Source organism: Onychomys torridus, chromosome 19 (genome assembly GCF_903995425.1).
Source record: "Onychomys torridus chromosome 19, mOncTor1.1, whole genome shotgun sequence".
NCBI lineage: Eukaryota > Metazoa > Chordata > Mammalia > Rodentia > Cricetidae > Onychomys > Onychomys torridus.
Genome location: NC_050461.1, coordinates 43846587 through 43862253, shown reverse-complemented (window position 1 = coordinate 43862253; position 15667 = coordinate 43846587). Strand labels below are relative to the sequence as shown.

General features: G+C 42.8%; 1 protein-coding gene across 1 annotated transcript in view; it reads right to left on the bottom strand.

The window, feature by feature from the left end:
• Positions 1-10527, bottom strand: part of Stxbp5 (syntaxin binding protein 5) — a 133540-nt gene extending 123013 nt beyond the window's left edge. Inside the window, 2 exon segments of the mRNA XM_036169293.1 lie at positions 8980-9077; positions 10313-10527. Of these exon segments, the coding sequence (XP_036025186.1) occupies positions 8980-9077; positions 10313-10465 (251 nt within the window). The 5' untranslated portion in view covers positions 10466-10527.
• Positions 10528-15667: the final 5140 nt, after the last annotated feature.

Genomic DNA, 15667 nt, shown 5'->3' with positions numbered 1-15667 from the left:
AAAAATTATTTGATAATGACCATAGAAGTTATAAGACTGGTTCTATGCTGCAATTTACATCATGCATTGGAAAAAAAAAATAACCCTCATTTTTCAAATGAAGAATAATATAAATCAAAATGACCAGCTATTTAGTTAAAAGCTTTCATTCTCTCCACTGTAAGATAATCTCACTTACTGTAGAACACTATGTGGTAAAACCTACCACAAAGAAATGTAAATAAATATGCTCAGAATGTGGCCATTTTTCAATTCACACAAAATACACGCCCTTCAAAGAGGATTAATACCATCTGGAAAAAGGAAAGTAAGGAGAAATTGTAATTTTCTGAATTTACATCTACATTTACTAACGAAAAATGATGCAGAGAGTGTCTATAAAACACCCTTTTAAAAAGTAGCTACAACTTTAGCTGCCAATTAATGGACCATATACTTTCTTTCTTGGAAGTATGTATGTAACATACTGGATTCTCAAGAGATACCCAAGTGCCTGAATTTGCTTCTAGGAGCCTATGAGTAAATTTTTGCTTTTCAATACTATATTCTTTTTTCCAATTGTTTTCTATCATAAGTGAAAGGTATTTCCCATAAAAGTTTACACATATCTGAGGTGTCGTGATATTTTAGTAAGATGTTCTCATTTATTTTTAACCTTTAGAGCTATACATCTGAAAGTATATCCATTGGTGTTTATTATAGGAATGAAAATATTAACTCCCCAAAACATCTTTTAACTAAAAATGAAAGATAAAATACAGGTTGGATGCTATGAGGACACAGTTGAGTGCAGAGCTACTCCCAAAAGACAGCTAAAAAAAAAAAACCACTTTGTCATTATCCTATCCTAATTACGATTCAACCGGAAGATCATGAAGGCCTTCTCAGTATTTGGAATACTAAGTATTGCTAAGAAATTACTGATACTTCTAAAAAATGGCTTATTAATTACAGAAGTTTTCATGTCAACTGGCATAATAGTAAAATTTACGTAGCTTAAATATAAAAATGTCAGAGGTAACTCTTACCTGCAGATCCCTCCACATGCCTGCTTTAGAAGTAAGGCAAACTGGTCAGTCAAAGCAGCGTGTTGCAAACTTTCCCTATAAACCAAATCTACCACCTGCTGCCTGATTTTGGACGTGAAGTTTTATTGAAACATATCCTCCGCTTTACAAAATGTCTACGGCACATTTTGTGTTGCATGCAGGTAGAGTTAGTATTTATCACGAAGACCATATGCCCCCCAACCATACTAGGTAGCCCTGTACAGCAACTGCTGCTGGCTCCTGAAGTCGAAACAGATATTACTTTTAATAGGTATGCATAAGCACACACACACACACACATACTTGGTAATAACTAGTGAACATATTGAGTTGACTGTGGAGAGTTCTGCATGTTCCCTCTGTCTTGATTTGGTAAACTGTACACTGAATACTGTCTCATTTTCTGGGCTCCAGATAAACATTGTGATACTGACTGGTTTTGTTAATATGTTGTATTTTGAATTATTCTACAACTTCTCACATATAGTAACACTGATAATTTTTTAGACACGTAATATCCATGTATATTACTTAAAGAATGAAATGTAGAAGCCAGGCAGCAGTGGTGCACACCTTTAATCCCAGCACTTGGGAGGCAGAGCCAGGCAGATCTCTGTGAGTTCGAGGCCAGCCTGGTCCACAGAGAGATATCCAGGACAGGCATGAAAACTACACAGAGAAACCCTGTCTCGAAAAACAAAGCAAAACAAAACAAAACAAACAAACAAAAAGAATGAAATGTAGAAACTTAGATTTTAATGCTGAATAAAAAGGTGCCTACAGGTAGCATGAAAGAAAAAAAATGTATAATTAGGAACTTATTGTTTTTAAAGTAAATTTATATCTCAATTATTAATACCCCCCAAAAAACAAGGCAAGCTTTATTAAATGTACTAAAATGTTCAATGTATCTGTCAAGCCAGGATTCAGCATAATGCTTACTTGACTCACATGCACCTTCCTGATCTCTTCTGCAAACACTTATACATCTACTAAAGGATTATGAATGTTTTCAGGAGACACAAAACAAGGCAAGCCACAACAGAATGAAGTCAAATTCTTCATCCTGTGTGACAGGCACTCACAACAGTTAACCTGATCACTATAGGCAAAAACAGTCCAAAGAACCCCAAGCCTTCCACAGAGAAAGAAACCACAGCACCACAGGGCAAGGAGGACTCTTCCAAACCACCATTCTGCCGGGCAGCGGCGGCGGCGGCGGCGGCGGCGGCGGCGGCGGCGGCGGCGCACGCCTTTAATCCCAGCACTCAGGAGGCAGAGGCAGGTGGATCTTTGTGAGTTCGAGGCCAGTCTGGTCTACAGAGTGAGACCCAGGACAGGCGCAAAGCTACACAGAGAAACCCTGTCTCGAAAAAACAAAAAAAAGAAAAAGAAAAAAAAAAAAACAAAAAACAAAACCCACCATTCTCCAATTCCTCCCTCACAGCCAAGGGAACCAATACACCAAGATTTCAGTCCACCTAACATACAACATCAGTCTTAAGACTGAGCACTAATGTAATAATTCCAGAATTTATTTTACTCCTCTAGAATAACAATAGTCATTTTAAAAAGAATTACCCTAAAACTCAAATGTAAAACAGAGACTATCAGAAAAAAATACATCATTTTACTTAGACCAAACCAGCTTTATAAAGCACAGACTTGATTTTCCCATATTTAACAGTTTTTTTTCAAGTCCATATACTTTCATGTTTTATTTCTCATCACACACACAACACACACACACACACACACACACACACACACACACACACACACATACACACACACAGACATACACACCACCAACAACAACAAAAAACCTCACTGCAAATCTGTTTCTAGACAGCCCGACTTCCTGCTTCTTTATGAAGTGTTCTGAGAACCATGCCTTACAGCTACCATGGGCTCTTTCTTCCGTTTACACCGAGTGCTCTTTAACAGGGAGCAGACTTGAGATGTGAGTGTGTGTTCAGTTGCTTACTTTTCCTTCACAGCTCCGTTCCCAATGACAAGAGCTCCCTTACGATTAAACACAGCCCTGCAAAGGGAAGACAGGATGGAAGTGTGGCTATTTGTCAACTAGTTCATTTCCACTAGTTAATTTCATTATTTCAAACCAAGAGTCTTTCCCAAATCTCTGTTTCAGTGGTGCAATTGTGTTATGAAAAATAACATTAATAAGTAGAGAAGCCAAACATTCTAAATGCTGTCCTACAAGTATAAAATCATTACATATTAGTTTATTAAGTACTATGTGGAAGAACTTTTATGTATGCCATTTATATCTCATATTTATATGCAATTGTGTGACCTTACAGTTGAGAAGAGTACAGCCATTTAAAAGGCAGAACTGGGCTGGAGACATGGCTCACAGATTAAGAGTACTAGCTGCTCTTCCAGACTTGGGTTCAGTTCCGCCTACACAGTGGCTCACACTGTCTGCCTGCCTCTTCTGGCCTCCAGGCATGCAAACAGTGCACAGATACATGTAGGCAAGCATCTACATCCGTCAAACATTACAATAAGGGGCAAAATTAAAGCAAGGCCCAGTTATTTTCAAAAACGACTTTTCCAAAGAATGTATCAGCTACAGAACTGATGAAATGGAGGCCATTCTAAGGCCTGGCACTGAGCTGTTTCTCACTGAAAATCAAAACGAGAGAGAACTCTCATAATAATGGCAGTCACCAGTGAACATTCAACAAACAGTTCTGTAGCCTTAACAGCTACACATATTTATTTGTCCCAAACCCTGACAATCTCAGGAGGGGGGTTACTGAAAGCTTTGGCTAAGGAGAATGATTTGCAACCATATATACCAGAAGCAGGTGCCTGGAGCTGTCACACTGACTGAAAAGCTGATACCGACTTTTAGTAGGTGAGAACCAGTCTTCAATTTTCCCAGTGTCCTGAACAAACTCACAGAATTAAACTGTCCAATCCACGACCAACTACTGAGAAACACCAAACAAGCGCTAAACAGCTTTTCATCACTCTACATCATCAATTATAAAATTCACAGTATCTACCTTTGTTTCATTTAAACATAAAACTAGATCAAATTCTCATGCTAAAAGCAGCAGCCCAGACTGCCTTTCTCAGAACAGCACTGCAGCAAAGTGGAAAGAGACGTAATTTCCAGCTCAACATTCATCCTTTTCTGTTCTGCGGTTCCCTGGGCACTTTCATCCTGACTCACTCCCTGAGAGTTCATAGAAAGCAGCCACGCCCCTTTCCAGTGCCCATTCTGACACATCTGTTTGGGTCCATGTTACTACCTCCATGATTATGGTAACCCATGAGGTTCTCCTTGTCCTTTCATCCACGATACTGTTGCCTGACAACGTGATACTGTTGCCAAACAAATGCACATGAACCATACTATGCTCCTGTCAAATACCTTAAATGACTGGTGCAAAATACCTCCAGGCTAAAATTCAATTGGCTTAGTGTGTGTGTGTGTGTGTGTGTGTGTGTGTGCAGGTTCACATGTGTGTCCATACATACAGCCTCTAGGCCAACCTCAAAAGCTGTCCACCTTGTTTTTTTTTTTGAGACAGTGTCTCCCACTGGAACCTGAAGTTCACCCATTTTCCTAGGTTTCCGCATTTCCTCCCCAGCACCAGAACGCCAAGTCCACACTGCTATTCCTGGCTCACACATGGGTTTTTATGCCGGCAGAGCAATCACATTACTAATGGAGCTACCTTCACAGACCGCTCATTAGCTGGTTTCTACTCTGAACTCAATTAGCATCATTATTCCCATCAGAAGTTTTCCCCAACATCCCCTCAACCTGCTATCCTTTCCTATACCAGGGCTACGCCCACAGCTTTCCCTGTCACGACTTTTCTAAATCTTCAGACTGTCACTGGGCATCCTTATCACTGTGTAGAAATGGTGATCAGGGGCTAGGAATTTAATCAAGAATCTAACTCTCTAAAGACAGTGAATCGCTATACAGGTTTCTAGCTGCAAGGTTTAACTAGTTCCTGCCCTTTGATTAGAACCTGAAGCCTTTAGGAGGGCCATATATTCATTTCTTTTGAATTACTCGCCTAGATACACAGGAATCTGAAACCACAGAATGGCCTTTGAACAACTCATCCAACACAGCACCTTACTTTTAAAGAGAAAGATGAATTCCTTGTTGGAAAACAGACAAGAATGGGGTTGGAGAGATGGCTCAGCTGTTGAGAGTACTGGCTGAGGACCGAGGTTCAATTCCCAGCTCCCACGTGGCAGCTCACAATTCCAGTTCCAAGGGATCTGACACTCTGACACAGACATACATGCAGGCAAAACACCAATAAACAAAAAAAAATAAAAATAAATAAATCATTTAAAAATGCTTAAAAAAAGAAAACAGGCAAAAACTGGAGCTCAGGCCACACAGTTTACAATCTGATATTTGTTTAAGGCTTTTTAAAGTCTTCTTAAATGGGCTTCCAAATACAGATACCATTCTGTAACCCTGTATGCAAGACTTTACCTCATCAAAACAGATTGTCCAGTACCTTGAACTGTGCACAAGTCATGAGTATAATAAAGAAGATTATCTGAGTTTCCTCTCTTATTGCACATTCAGTAAATCTGAAGTTCCGTTTTTCCTTAGTCCTTTCAATCATAACAATAAAATGCCCTAATTTTAATCCCCCCACTGTTCATAGATAAAACTTTATGTTAAAATATGATCAAGGTCATGATAACTTAAGATGAAGCAATTACACTTGTGACCCAGAGTCTAGAAAAGACAACCGCACTATGGGTTAAAATGCCTCCACTCTTTAGTATGGCCTCCCTTTCCAAACTTGATATCTAGATTACTCATAAAAATCAAATGTTATTTCTTTCCCTGTGGCACATAATGGAAGACAAATTATATCACTATTATATGACCTGCTGCATAGGATTGTGTTTTCCTGTTTCTTATCAGTGAACACATGGCAACCGCAAGTCCTCTTTCGAGACCAAGAAGGTTAACGAAACAACATGGTATCATCCATCATGTGCTGAAAATTAATGCAATAAATAGATTAGCTATTTTGCCTCAATATTGGCTAGCTATTCATTAAGGATTCAATTTTCACTACCCTTAGATGTAACCATTAGATATCAGCTATGGTTTGCTCAATCAGCCTCCTTTTAGATGTGTTTTGCTTTCAACTCCATGTAAGCCAGTCAACTCAGGCTACGCTGCCAACCATGCATGTACCCCATTAGCAAACAAGCTATGCTTGTATTTGGAATCCCCAAAACCCAATCCCACTTAAGAAAATACATTTTTTTTTTTTGCTGTATAATTAATCAAAGGATATTTGATTTAGAAGTAGTCTTCTTCCCTAAAATACCTTTTTGGGAAAATATATTCTAGACAATAAAAGTCTAAAATGACAGCGTACAGAAGGCCTGGGAGAGACCAGTTAGAAGAGGAAACCAGAACAAACATGATAACAGGCAGGCCTGTAACAAACATGCAAGTTAAACCAATACGGAGTTCTAAAATTAGAACGCATGCACTTAGATATCTTTCCAGTTTCAAAAAAATTAACAGAGCAAAAAACCTAATATACATGTCAAACCACTGAACTTGACAGAAGAGAAAGTAGGAAGTAGTCTGGAACGCATTGGCACAGGAGACCACTTCCTAACTATAACACCAGTAGCACAGACACTGAGAGCGACAATTAATAAATGGGACCTCCTGAAACGAAGAAGCTTTTGTAGGGCGATGGACACAGTCAATAAGACCGAACGACAGCCTACAGAATGGGAAAAGATCTTCACCAACCCCACATCTGACAGAGGGCTGATCTCCAAAATATATAAAGAACTAAGTCGTTTTCTATACATCAGAACCACAATAAACAAAGCTCTAGGCTCATCTCATACTTTCCCCTCACAGAAGGAATGACTGGAGGTTGGGGGGGGGGGTGCTAGGCAAGCCAGTTGGCCAATCTAGAGTGTGGGAGCAAAGCTCTAAAAGGGAAAAGCAGAAGGGATCCGGTAAACAGCTCTCAGGATTTCATTCTCAATACAGCAAGGAGTTCTAGAAGAAAAGGACAGTGTCACTGTAATACCAGGATCACTTTCACTCCCTAATATTTAACTATGAGGGGATATATAAGCCCAAATGCTCATGGGTATGATCATTTTGGACACCTGATCCTTTGAACTAGAGGCCACAGGCCCGGCATGTTAATTGTTCTGTTGGGTCCACTTGCTAATTATGTAAATTGGAGTTTAAGGTATTTGTGAGACAAATAACTGCAACTGCTTTACAAAGTCAGTCTTGCTGATGGCACATATAATATCTAAAGGCTGTTAAAAAGTTATATAATAAAACTGTTGAGGCCAGAGAAAACAGGAAGAAAAAAAATTTCTTCAAAAGGAAATAAAAATAATCTAAAAGTAACTGATTAAATTCACCACCACCACCACCACCACCCCCCCACACACACATACACAACTCGGTCACATAACAGAATTCCTTTGCTGGAGGGAAAAATATTTCAGTTCCAACCAGTCCTTCTAGAACAATGCCCTGTGGTCCAGAAACTGAATTTTGCTGAACATTGAGAAAATGAACGATTCCTATCGTTGCAAGACTGAAATAGAATGTCTTTGTAAAAATAAAAACATCTAAGCACTTGAAGTCAAAGGATATTCTAGTCTCAACAGTTTAGCCATCTGGCCAAGAACAGTGTGTGCACACTGCAGAAACCACCAACTTGAGGCTTTACCATTTAGAGACAGGCCTAAGCTATGCACTACCCTGAAAGCCTGTCATGCTTGCAAGATAGCATCCTCAGGGTTAAACGTGAGGCATATTCTGATGGCAAAAAGGACACCTTTGAAATGTTTGAAAAGATCAGAAGTGAAATTCCTGGCTCACGTTGAAATCAAATGCTGCAAAACCTGACATGCAAATAGAGTAAGTCCAGCCTCTCCCACGTCACCCCCCTTTTCTCTCATCAGTAATAACGTCCAGTGAGATCACCGGTGGCTGGCTGGTTTATTACCAGCATAGCATCTCAAGAATGGGCTAGCCAGGTATATTTAAATGTCAGAATGAGAGCAATCACACATTTTATTTGAAGTTAAATAGCATAAAAGAGGAAGTGGGAAAGTCTTCAGACCAAAAAGGTGTTCTTGAAAAAACTCTTGCGAAGATATCTGACAGCTGCCAATGCCGAAGCTATACCATTCACATATAATCAGGAGAAACAAAACAAAACATGAGTTCTCTACATGCTAATGTACTTCGTAGCACATAACACATCGACAACAAAGGCAAAAGTCTGTCACTACAGTACATTTATGTCTATGTATTTTCCAAAACAAGGCCCTGAAATCTCTAGAAATCCCAGTCCTTCTTATGTATCGAAGACTACTGTGATAAAGTGTCACAGCTTCGTGCTTTTATCTGGGTGGACATGTGGAAAACCAATCAAATTCAAATCCGGCTTCTAATTCATGCGACAGCTGGACATTTAAGTTCAACACCCACTAGAGACAGCATGTAACAAGCAGCTGCCAGTGCACTGGACTCAGGCTACTCTGGTCTTTGAACTTTACCTGTCCGCACTGGGCGTTAATCCCCTAATACACACACTTGTAGTTGTATTCCCCTCAGGATCTTGGAGTCATTGAAAAAAAAAAAAAGCAGATACTACAAGAAACTTTAGACTGATGTTTTGATTCGTTTAGGAACTGCTGAGAGCCCAGAGCCATCCTTAAAGCAGCATACCACTTAAACATAGATATAAAAAGGGAAAGCCAGCACCACATGATTTCTTATAATACAGACCCGAAGAGGAAATACAGGATTAATGAGCAGTACAGAAGGCTGGGGATGATAAAGCAAGCAAACAAAAACATTTCTTTTTTCTTTTTTTCATTTTTCAAATTCAAGAAAGGATACAGTCTTAAAGCACCAGTCTGAGTTCCTACTGCCAGGATCTTCTGGACGGGATCAAAGGCCAGGGCTGAGGGCTGATAGGGGAATCCATGGCGAACAGTCTGGGGATGGACAGTGACATCACAGGAACCAAGGCAGCAGGCAAAATCCGAAAACAGAACAGCCCACAGGGGCATTAGACTGGGAACCAAGGACACTTGACACAAAGCACACACAGGGACTTATCACTTTAAGGGGGAGCTAGGGGTTGGAGGGTGGAGTCTATCCTAAGGATCGAAGAGCCAGAAGCACAAATCTACTTAAACTCCTGCTTTTCTACAGTACTGTTAACTCCACAGAGGGCAATATCCTATGAATAGCAGATACTATTCTGTTTGACGACACGTTACTCAAGTTTGTAGTGGTTCAAAATTCTGTAAAATCCTTGCAAAAAGGTGATTCGTGTTGCATTTGAGGAGAAATCACCCAAATCGTAGCTTTATTTGAATGCTAAAGGGAGGGATTTCTAAGGAAAAGTTGTCACGAAACTAATTTGAAGGGTTTAGTCAAAGAATCATCAACCTCAATATCAACATCTGCAATTCTAAGAATGGAAATGGGTGCAAAAATAATCTTGCAATTTTCTATTAAGTCTGGAATAATTTTAGGGCATAAGAACAAAAATTGTACACAGGCTTGTAAGCCCCCGACACAGGAAGGACCGAAAGGCTATCTATGAGGCAGGCACGTCTGGATACGGAGGCTCGTGTGCTTTTCTCATTGAGCATCTGGGAATTAATCCGCTGCATCATTCTTTCTGAATTACAGGACCTTGTGGCAATCACCGTGCCATTCACAGCCGAAAATCTCTGCGCTAACTTTTTAACCGAACAAGCTACTTCAGGTGGTGAGCCGCTCGCCCGCATTCTAAAAAGTGATGCGCAAAAAGATCTGGTTGAACAGGTTTGCCTTGCCCACAAGCGACATTCATCACACACTGCTGGAAAATCTCGACGTCAGTGGAAGATAATAAAATATGCGCGAATATAAAAGTATTCCCAGACCATTGTTACCCGTGTCTGGATGGGAATTAAAAACAAGGGAGTGTGCCTGGGATGCCTTGAAATGATGGCTTTTTATGAAAAGGGAAAGACATCGACTAAAAGAAGTAGGGGATCTGTCCAAAATCCCCCGGCAAGGCACGTCTGTCAAGGGTGGGGGGCGCCTTCCTGGAGCTCTGAGCTCTATTGGCGCGCTCTGCCCTCGCGCTCCCAGGTACTGCCCAGCGGCCCCCTCAAACGACCCCAATCTTCCCAAGACAGCTCCGGCGGGGGCTGCGCGCTCTCCCTTCCTTCACCTTGCACAGTTGGAAGTGTTCGGACTGGAGCGTCTCCTGGATCTCGGGTTCCCGGTTCCCCGGCGGGTGCTGCTGCTGTTGCTGCTGTTGCGAGGCCGAGGACGAGCCTGCGGTCAGGCCGTCCAGCACCTTCCTGATGTTGAATTTCCTCATGGTCTCGCTGCCCAAGGGGGTCCTGTCTCCTCGAGGCCCCGCGAGCGGAGGCACCGGGTGGGAAGGAGTCCGAGCAGCTGAAGCCAAGCGGCGGCTTCGATCGCGGAGTGCGAAGGAGCGGAGAGCAGGAGATAATCCCAACAGGAAGGGCTGCGACGACGGGCGCGCGGCGGCGGCGGCGGCGGCGGCGAGCCCTCTTCCTCCGAGGCCGCCGCGGCTGCAGTGGCGCCCGACGCCGCCTCCTCACCTGGTGGCGGCCGGGCTCCCGCCGTCCCGCGCCGCTGCCGCCGCATCCATGGCCCCGCGGCCCCGCAGTCCCTCGGCGCGTCCCGGGCTCGGCCTCCCGCTCAGCGCAGCCGCCCGGCCCGCATGGCCCGGGTATCCGGAGCCGGTCCCCGAGCCCGCCTGCCGCTCTCTCCCCGGCCGCCCGGCCGCTCGCTGTCACCTCCCGGAAGCCTCGGTCCCCGGTCCCCAACGCCCGGCCGAGCAGGCGGCGAGCCGCGGTTCCAGCGCCGGCCGCGGCGGTGGCGGCAGCTGGGCCTCCGCGGAGCGGGCTGCCCGGTGCGCATGCGCGCCGCCACCCCCCGCCCCCGGCCCTCGGCTTAAATCATCCTCCGCCGCCGCCGCCGCCGAGGGCCGGGGCAGCAGCTGGCGGACCCGCGGGCTCCCAGGCCCGCACCTCCAGCCCTGTCACTCAAGCTCCCGCTGTGTGCTTTCAGGTGGCTTTGTAATCTGGGCTCGCCACGGGGCGTCCAGGCAACGATTTTGTCAGTGGCAAGATGACAGCTAGGAGACACCCAAAGGGAGAAGCCCAGCCTCCTTCACGAAGGTGTTGCTGGAGGTAAAATGAGGGGAGCAGGTGGTGGCTAGACTGGGATCGGTGCCCCTAAGGGGAAGAATTCCATCGCCCCGACCTTGGTCACCCACCACCCCGAATCTGTTGGGCAGGCAGAGTGGGTGGCGGCCAGCACTCCTGGTTACGAAGTCCTGTCTACCGGCCAGTTTAATTAGCCAACCAACAACCCCCTGGAGCCTCTCTCTGATCATCAGACAGGAGAGGGAGGTGAAATTTTTGCTCAGATCTGCCCACCAATGTTCCTGCGTGTCTCTCCGAGTGCTAAGAGACAAGAGGAGTCGTTCAAGTTTGCAGCGATGGAGAGAAATTGGTGCTGGGGGCGGAGAGGGGAATCCTTCTGGCCAGTGCTTTCCACAAGCAGAGGTGGTGGGAGTGGATAATCAGAAGGGGAGAAACGCAGGAAGACCTTCTGTATAGTCAAGGGTCTCAGCGAAAGGCCAATCTTGGGCTTACTAAGACCCCGCCCCGACCAGGAAAAAAAACAAAAACAAAAAACAACACAAATGCTGCCAGGGTTTGTTAGTTCCGCACCAAAATCAGAAGCACCTCCCTTTGCCTTGTGATTGGCTACTTTCTCCCGTTCAGGACAGTCTCCTCACCGCATTGGCCTATGAGCAGATAGAACCTGCCTTCAAGAATAGTCAGCAAACCAATTAGGTTTGGGGCTCAAGGCATTTCGGGAAGTGTAGTTCTCTAGAGTTCTGTGGTCCAAGAAGATGCCTTCCACTTGGAACTTCTAAAACTTTGCTTTATAGTTTCATACTTGTTGAAATAGGAAGTTAATTCATCAAAAGGATGGGGACGGAATAAAACAAATTTGAAGACTTTCCCAAACTAGTTCTGAGTGGCTCTACGCTTTTGGTTTTTGTTTTGTTCTGTTTTGTTTGTGGTGGGGGTGGGGAGTTGATGTTGTTTTCTGAAACACGTTTTGTCCAGTTTGACACATTATATTGGGCTCAAAGGGCTTAAAAAAAATCGCAATACTTCTCTTCAACAAATTTGTTGCTGTGTCAAGGGGACGACCTCACATAACCAAATGTAAAATCAAAATCGTCTGAGTTCAGTGGAGGAGGGCTGAGGGGGATGTTGAATTAATCAGGGAAGACCTGGAAATGGGGATAGCCATCTTATGCTGAGTGAGCAGGCAGTGAGTGATGCAGGGAATGAAGGGAGAAGAACTTCCCAAGCGTGGCGCAAGGGAGGCTTTCAAAAAATTGAACTACCTCAACAGTTTTCTTAAAAGGCCAAATGATCCTACAGAGCTATTTAGAGAACAGGTAAATCACACCCCTAAATTTTATGATATGCTTTCCCACCTAGGTTTAGAATACAACTGTTGAGAAAAATCATCACTGAATTACAAAACTCAAGGGAGACCACAATTTTCTGTCCAGAGGCCTTGCGATGTGGCGAAAGATTTCTGGCTTCCATATGCCTGGCAGGAATTCCAATCCAGCCCCTGGTCATCTCTACAAACTTGGGCAAATTTGTTTATTTGCCTTAGAAACAAATTCATCATGTGAGTTGCTTCTTGTGTAGAAATGAGATCAATCACAGAAATGGGGGTGGGGTAGAACAAAAATGTTAGGGCTACATTGCTTAGCTCTCTGTTGCTCTCCAAGAATGTTAAGTTCTTGGTCCATGTGGGTCTTTGAGATGAGAAGATGAGGTCACCAGCTTAGGTCGGGCCCCTGTTTTTGCTATACAGTTATTGCTTTCATTTCTTAGCAATATCATCAGATTCTGAATTCATTCTGCCATTCCCAAAACACCAATCCAGAAGAGTCCTGGAATTGAAGATGAATGTAGATCTCTTTTTTGATATTACAGGACAGTGGCACATATCCAGAAATCCATTCAGTAAGAAATATTGAGGCATTTAAATGGTTAGTATTATACTAAGAAAGATAAATGATGTGTCCTCAGACTCCTTTTCTTTCTTTTTTATATTATGTTTATTTTCCGTGTGTGTGTGTGTGTGTGTGTGTGTGTGTGTGTGTGTGTGTGTGTGTATTTAGGGTTGGTTCACTCTTCCATTTTGTGGGTCTGGGGATGGAGTTGACCTTGGTTGTGACTTGATGGCATGCACCTTCAGTCACCATACCATCTTGCCAGCTCCTACTGCTACTTCTTATAAATCAATTTCAACTGATTGCTGTGTTAAAAATTAAAATTGAAAATTTTAATAAAAAGTGTAAAATTTATGAAAGTATGAAAATTTAGCCTAGAATAAGACTTTAGTTGTTGTTGGTGGTTGCTTTTTACTCTTTTTGGGGGGGGCCTGCCACCCAGATCCCAAATAAATCACTCATGGAGGCTTATTCTTAATTATGAATGTCCAGCCTTAGTGTGGCTTAGTTTCTAGCCAGCTTTCCTTCACTTATTGTGACTACCTTTTGCCAATGGGCTTTTTCCATTCTCTAACTTCTGTAAATCTTATTCTTACTCTGTGCCTCACTGTGTAGCTGGGTGGCTGGCCCCTGGAGTCCTGTTCCTTCTCTGGCTGCTAGCTCTCCCATTTCTCTTCCCAGAGTTCTTCTTCTATTTATCCTCTCTGCCTGACATCCCCGCCTATCCTTGCTATTAGTCAATTCTTTATTAGACCATCAGGTGTTTTAGGTAGGCACAGTAACACAGGTTCACAGAGTTAAACAAATGCAATATAAGCAGAAGTAATGCACCTTAAAATAATATTCTGCTACATTTAGTAATTTATAGTTTGGTTTAATTTTTAGCAGAAAGGATCTAATTTTACGTGTAGTAATTTCTCAGCAAAGTTTGTGTTTCATCCTGATGAATGAATCAATATGTTGACTTCAAGCAGTTCAATAGCTCTATGCCTTTGGGCAAATGATGGTTTCTTTCTCAAATGGAAATTTTTCTTACCTACTTATTGAAGAATGAACTGGGACCAGGTATTATGTATGTATTGCAGACCACTGCCAACTTACCAATAAGTAGATTGCATTTAGCTAAATCTGGGTGACATATAGCAATACTGACAAGCTTGATACAAAGCAAAAAGAAATCTAAACACACACAGGAAAGACAGTCCGTTACATTATGAAACATGGAATGCTAAAATCCAGAAGGGTATACATTTCTGAACCTGCCAATCTTTATTATCAGATTTAATATTCACCAGATTAATGGAGACTATGTACAGAGGCAGCTGAATGAAGGCTATATATGTACTTATTTTGTTTGTTTGTTTGCTTGCTTGTTTATTGGCAGACTTTCTGGAAAGTGAGTGACATCTGCATCACTTACTAACATTCATTGTTATTGACTTAACTTCAGTGTATGAAGTCCCAAAGGGTTATAAGTGTGACAGTAACTGATTCACAGTGTGTTTTAACAGAGTATTGCATTTAAATTATTTGCCAGTTGCAGCATAGATGTTAATTAATTCAGACTCCTTTTTTTGGAAAGTGTTTTCTAGATCTTGTTAAGACAAGGAGCAGGAGTGACTGTTTTTAGTCAGGGAATACTGTTCCCAGCTCTCAGAATCAGAGGTGGGAATCTGAAACCAACCAAAGCCCAGAAATAAAAATTCTGGGAATTTGGAATTAAATTATGATGCTCCCAGGTGGGCTGAACTTTGGAGTCATATAGAGGTGAGGCTGGGTGGTTTACTTTGCTTCACATATGCTGAAACTTTGAATGACATGCCACATGAGTCTGAGGAGGAGAAACCATTGCACCATTGACTCCAGACAGGCAGAAAACAACATCACCATTCCCAACATGCCACTCACTTCCCAGCTGTCTTCCTTATACAACTACTTACTATACATTTCTTCCCCTTTTGTGTAAGTTAGCTAAGTGGATTTCCTCTTTTACAACCAAGTATTTTAACAGAAATTTAGACTCCGCCTACCTCCCTGAATAAAGGAATGGAGAGCTATGTAGCCATCTTCCCCTGGCCGGTTTTACATTCTACTGTCAATTCTCCCTATAGTTCAGAGGCTATTACAATAATCCTTGGTAATTGGGGCCAGAGGGGTTAAAAGCGGTAGCAATGCAAACTGTCAGTCATATTCTGAATTGCATTTTAATAGTAGTACCAAGAGGATTTGCTGATGGCAGGGGAGAAAGAAAGAAAAAGAGCCAGACACCCACCTCAAATTTCAGCCCGAGCACTGCAAAGGTTGATACTGTACTTCTCCATCTCCACAGTCATGACTCATGGGTAGGTAATTTCCAGTCACCATTTATACCTGCATGGACTCCACAAGCATGATCAGCTAAATAAACAAGCTTTGCCTGAGAGCAACAAGCAGGATCTACTACATTGTGACCTTTGTCCAGCTTTAACTTTTCCAGAAAAGCAGATCAGACAGACA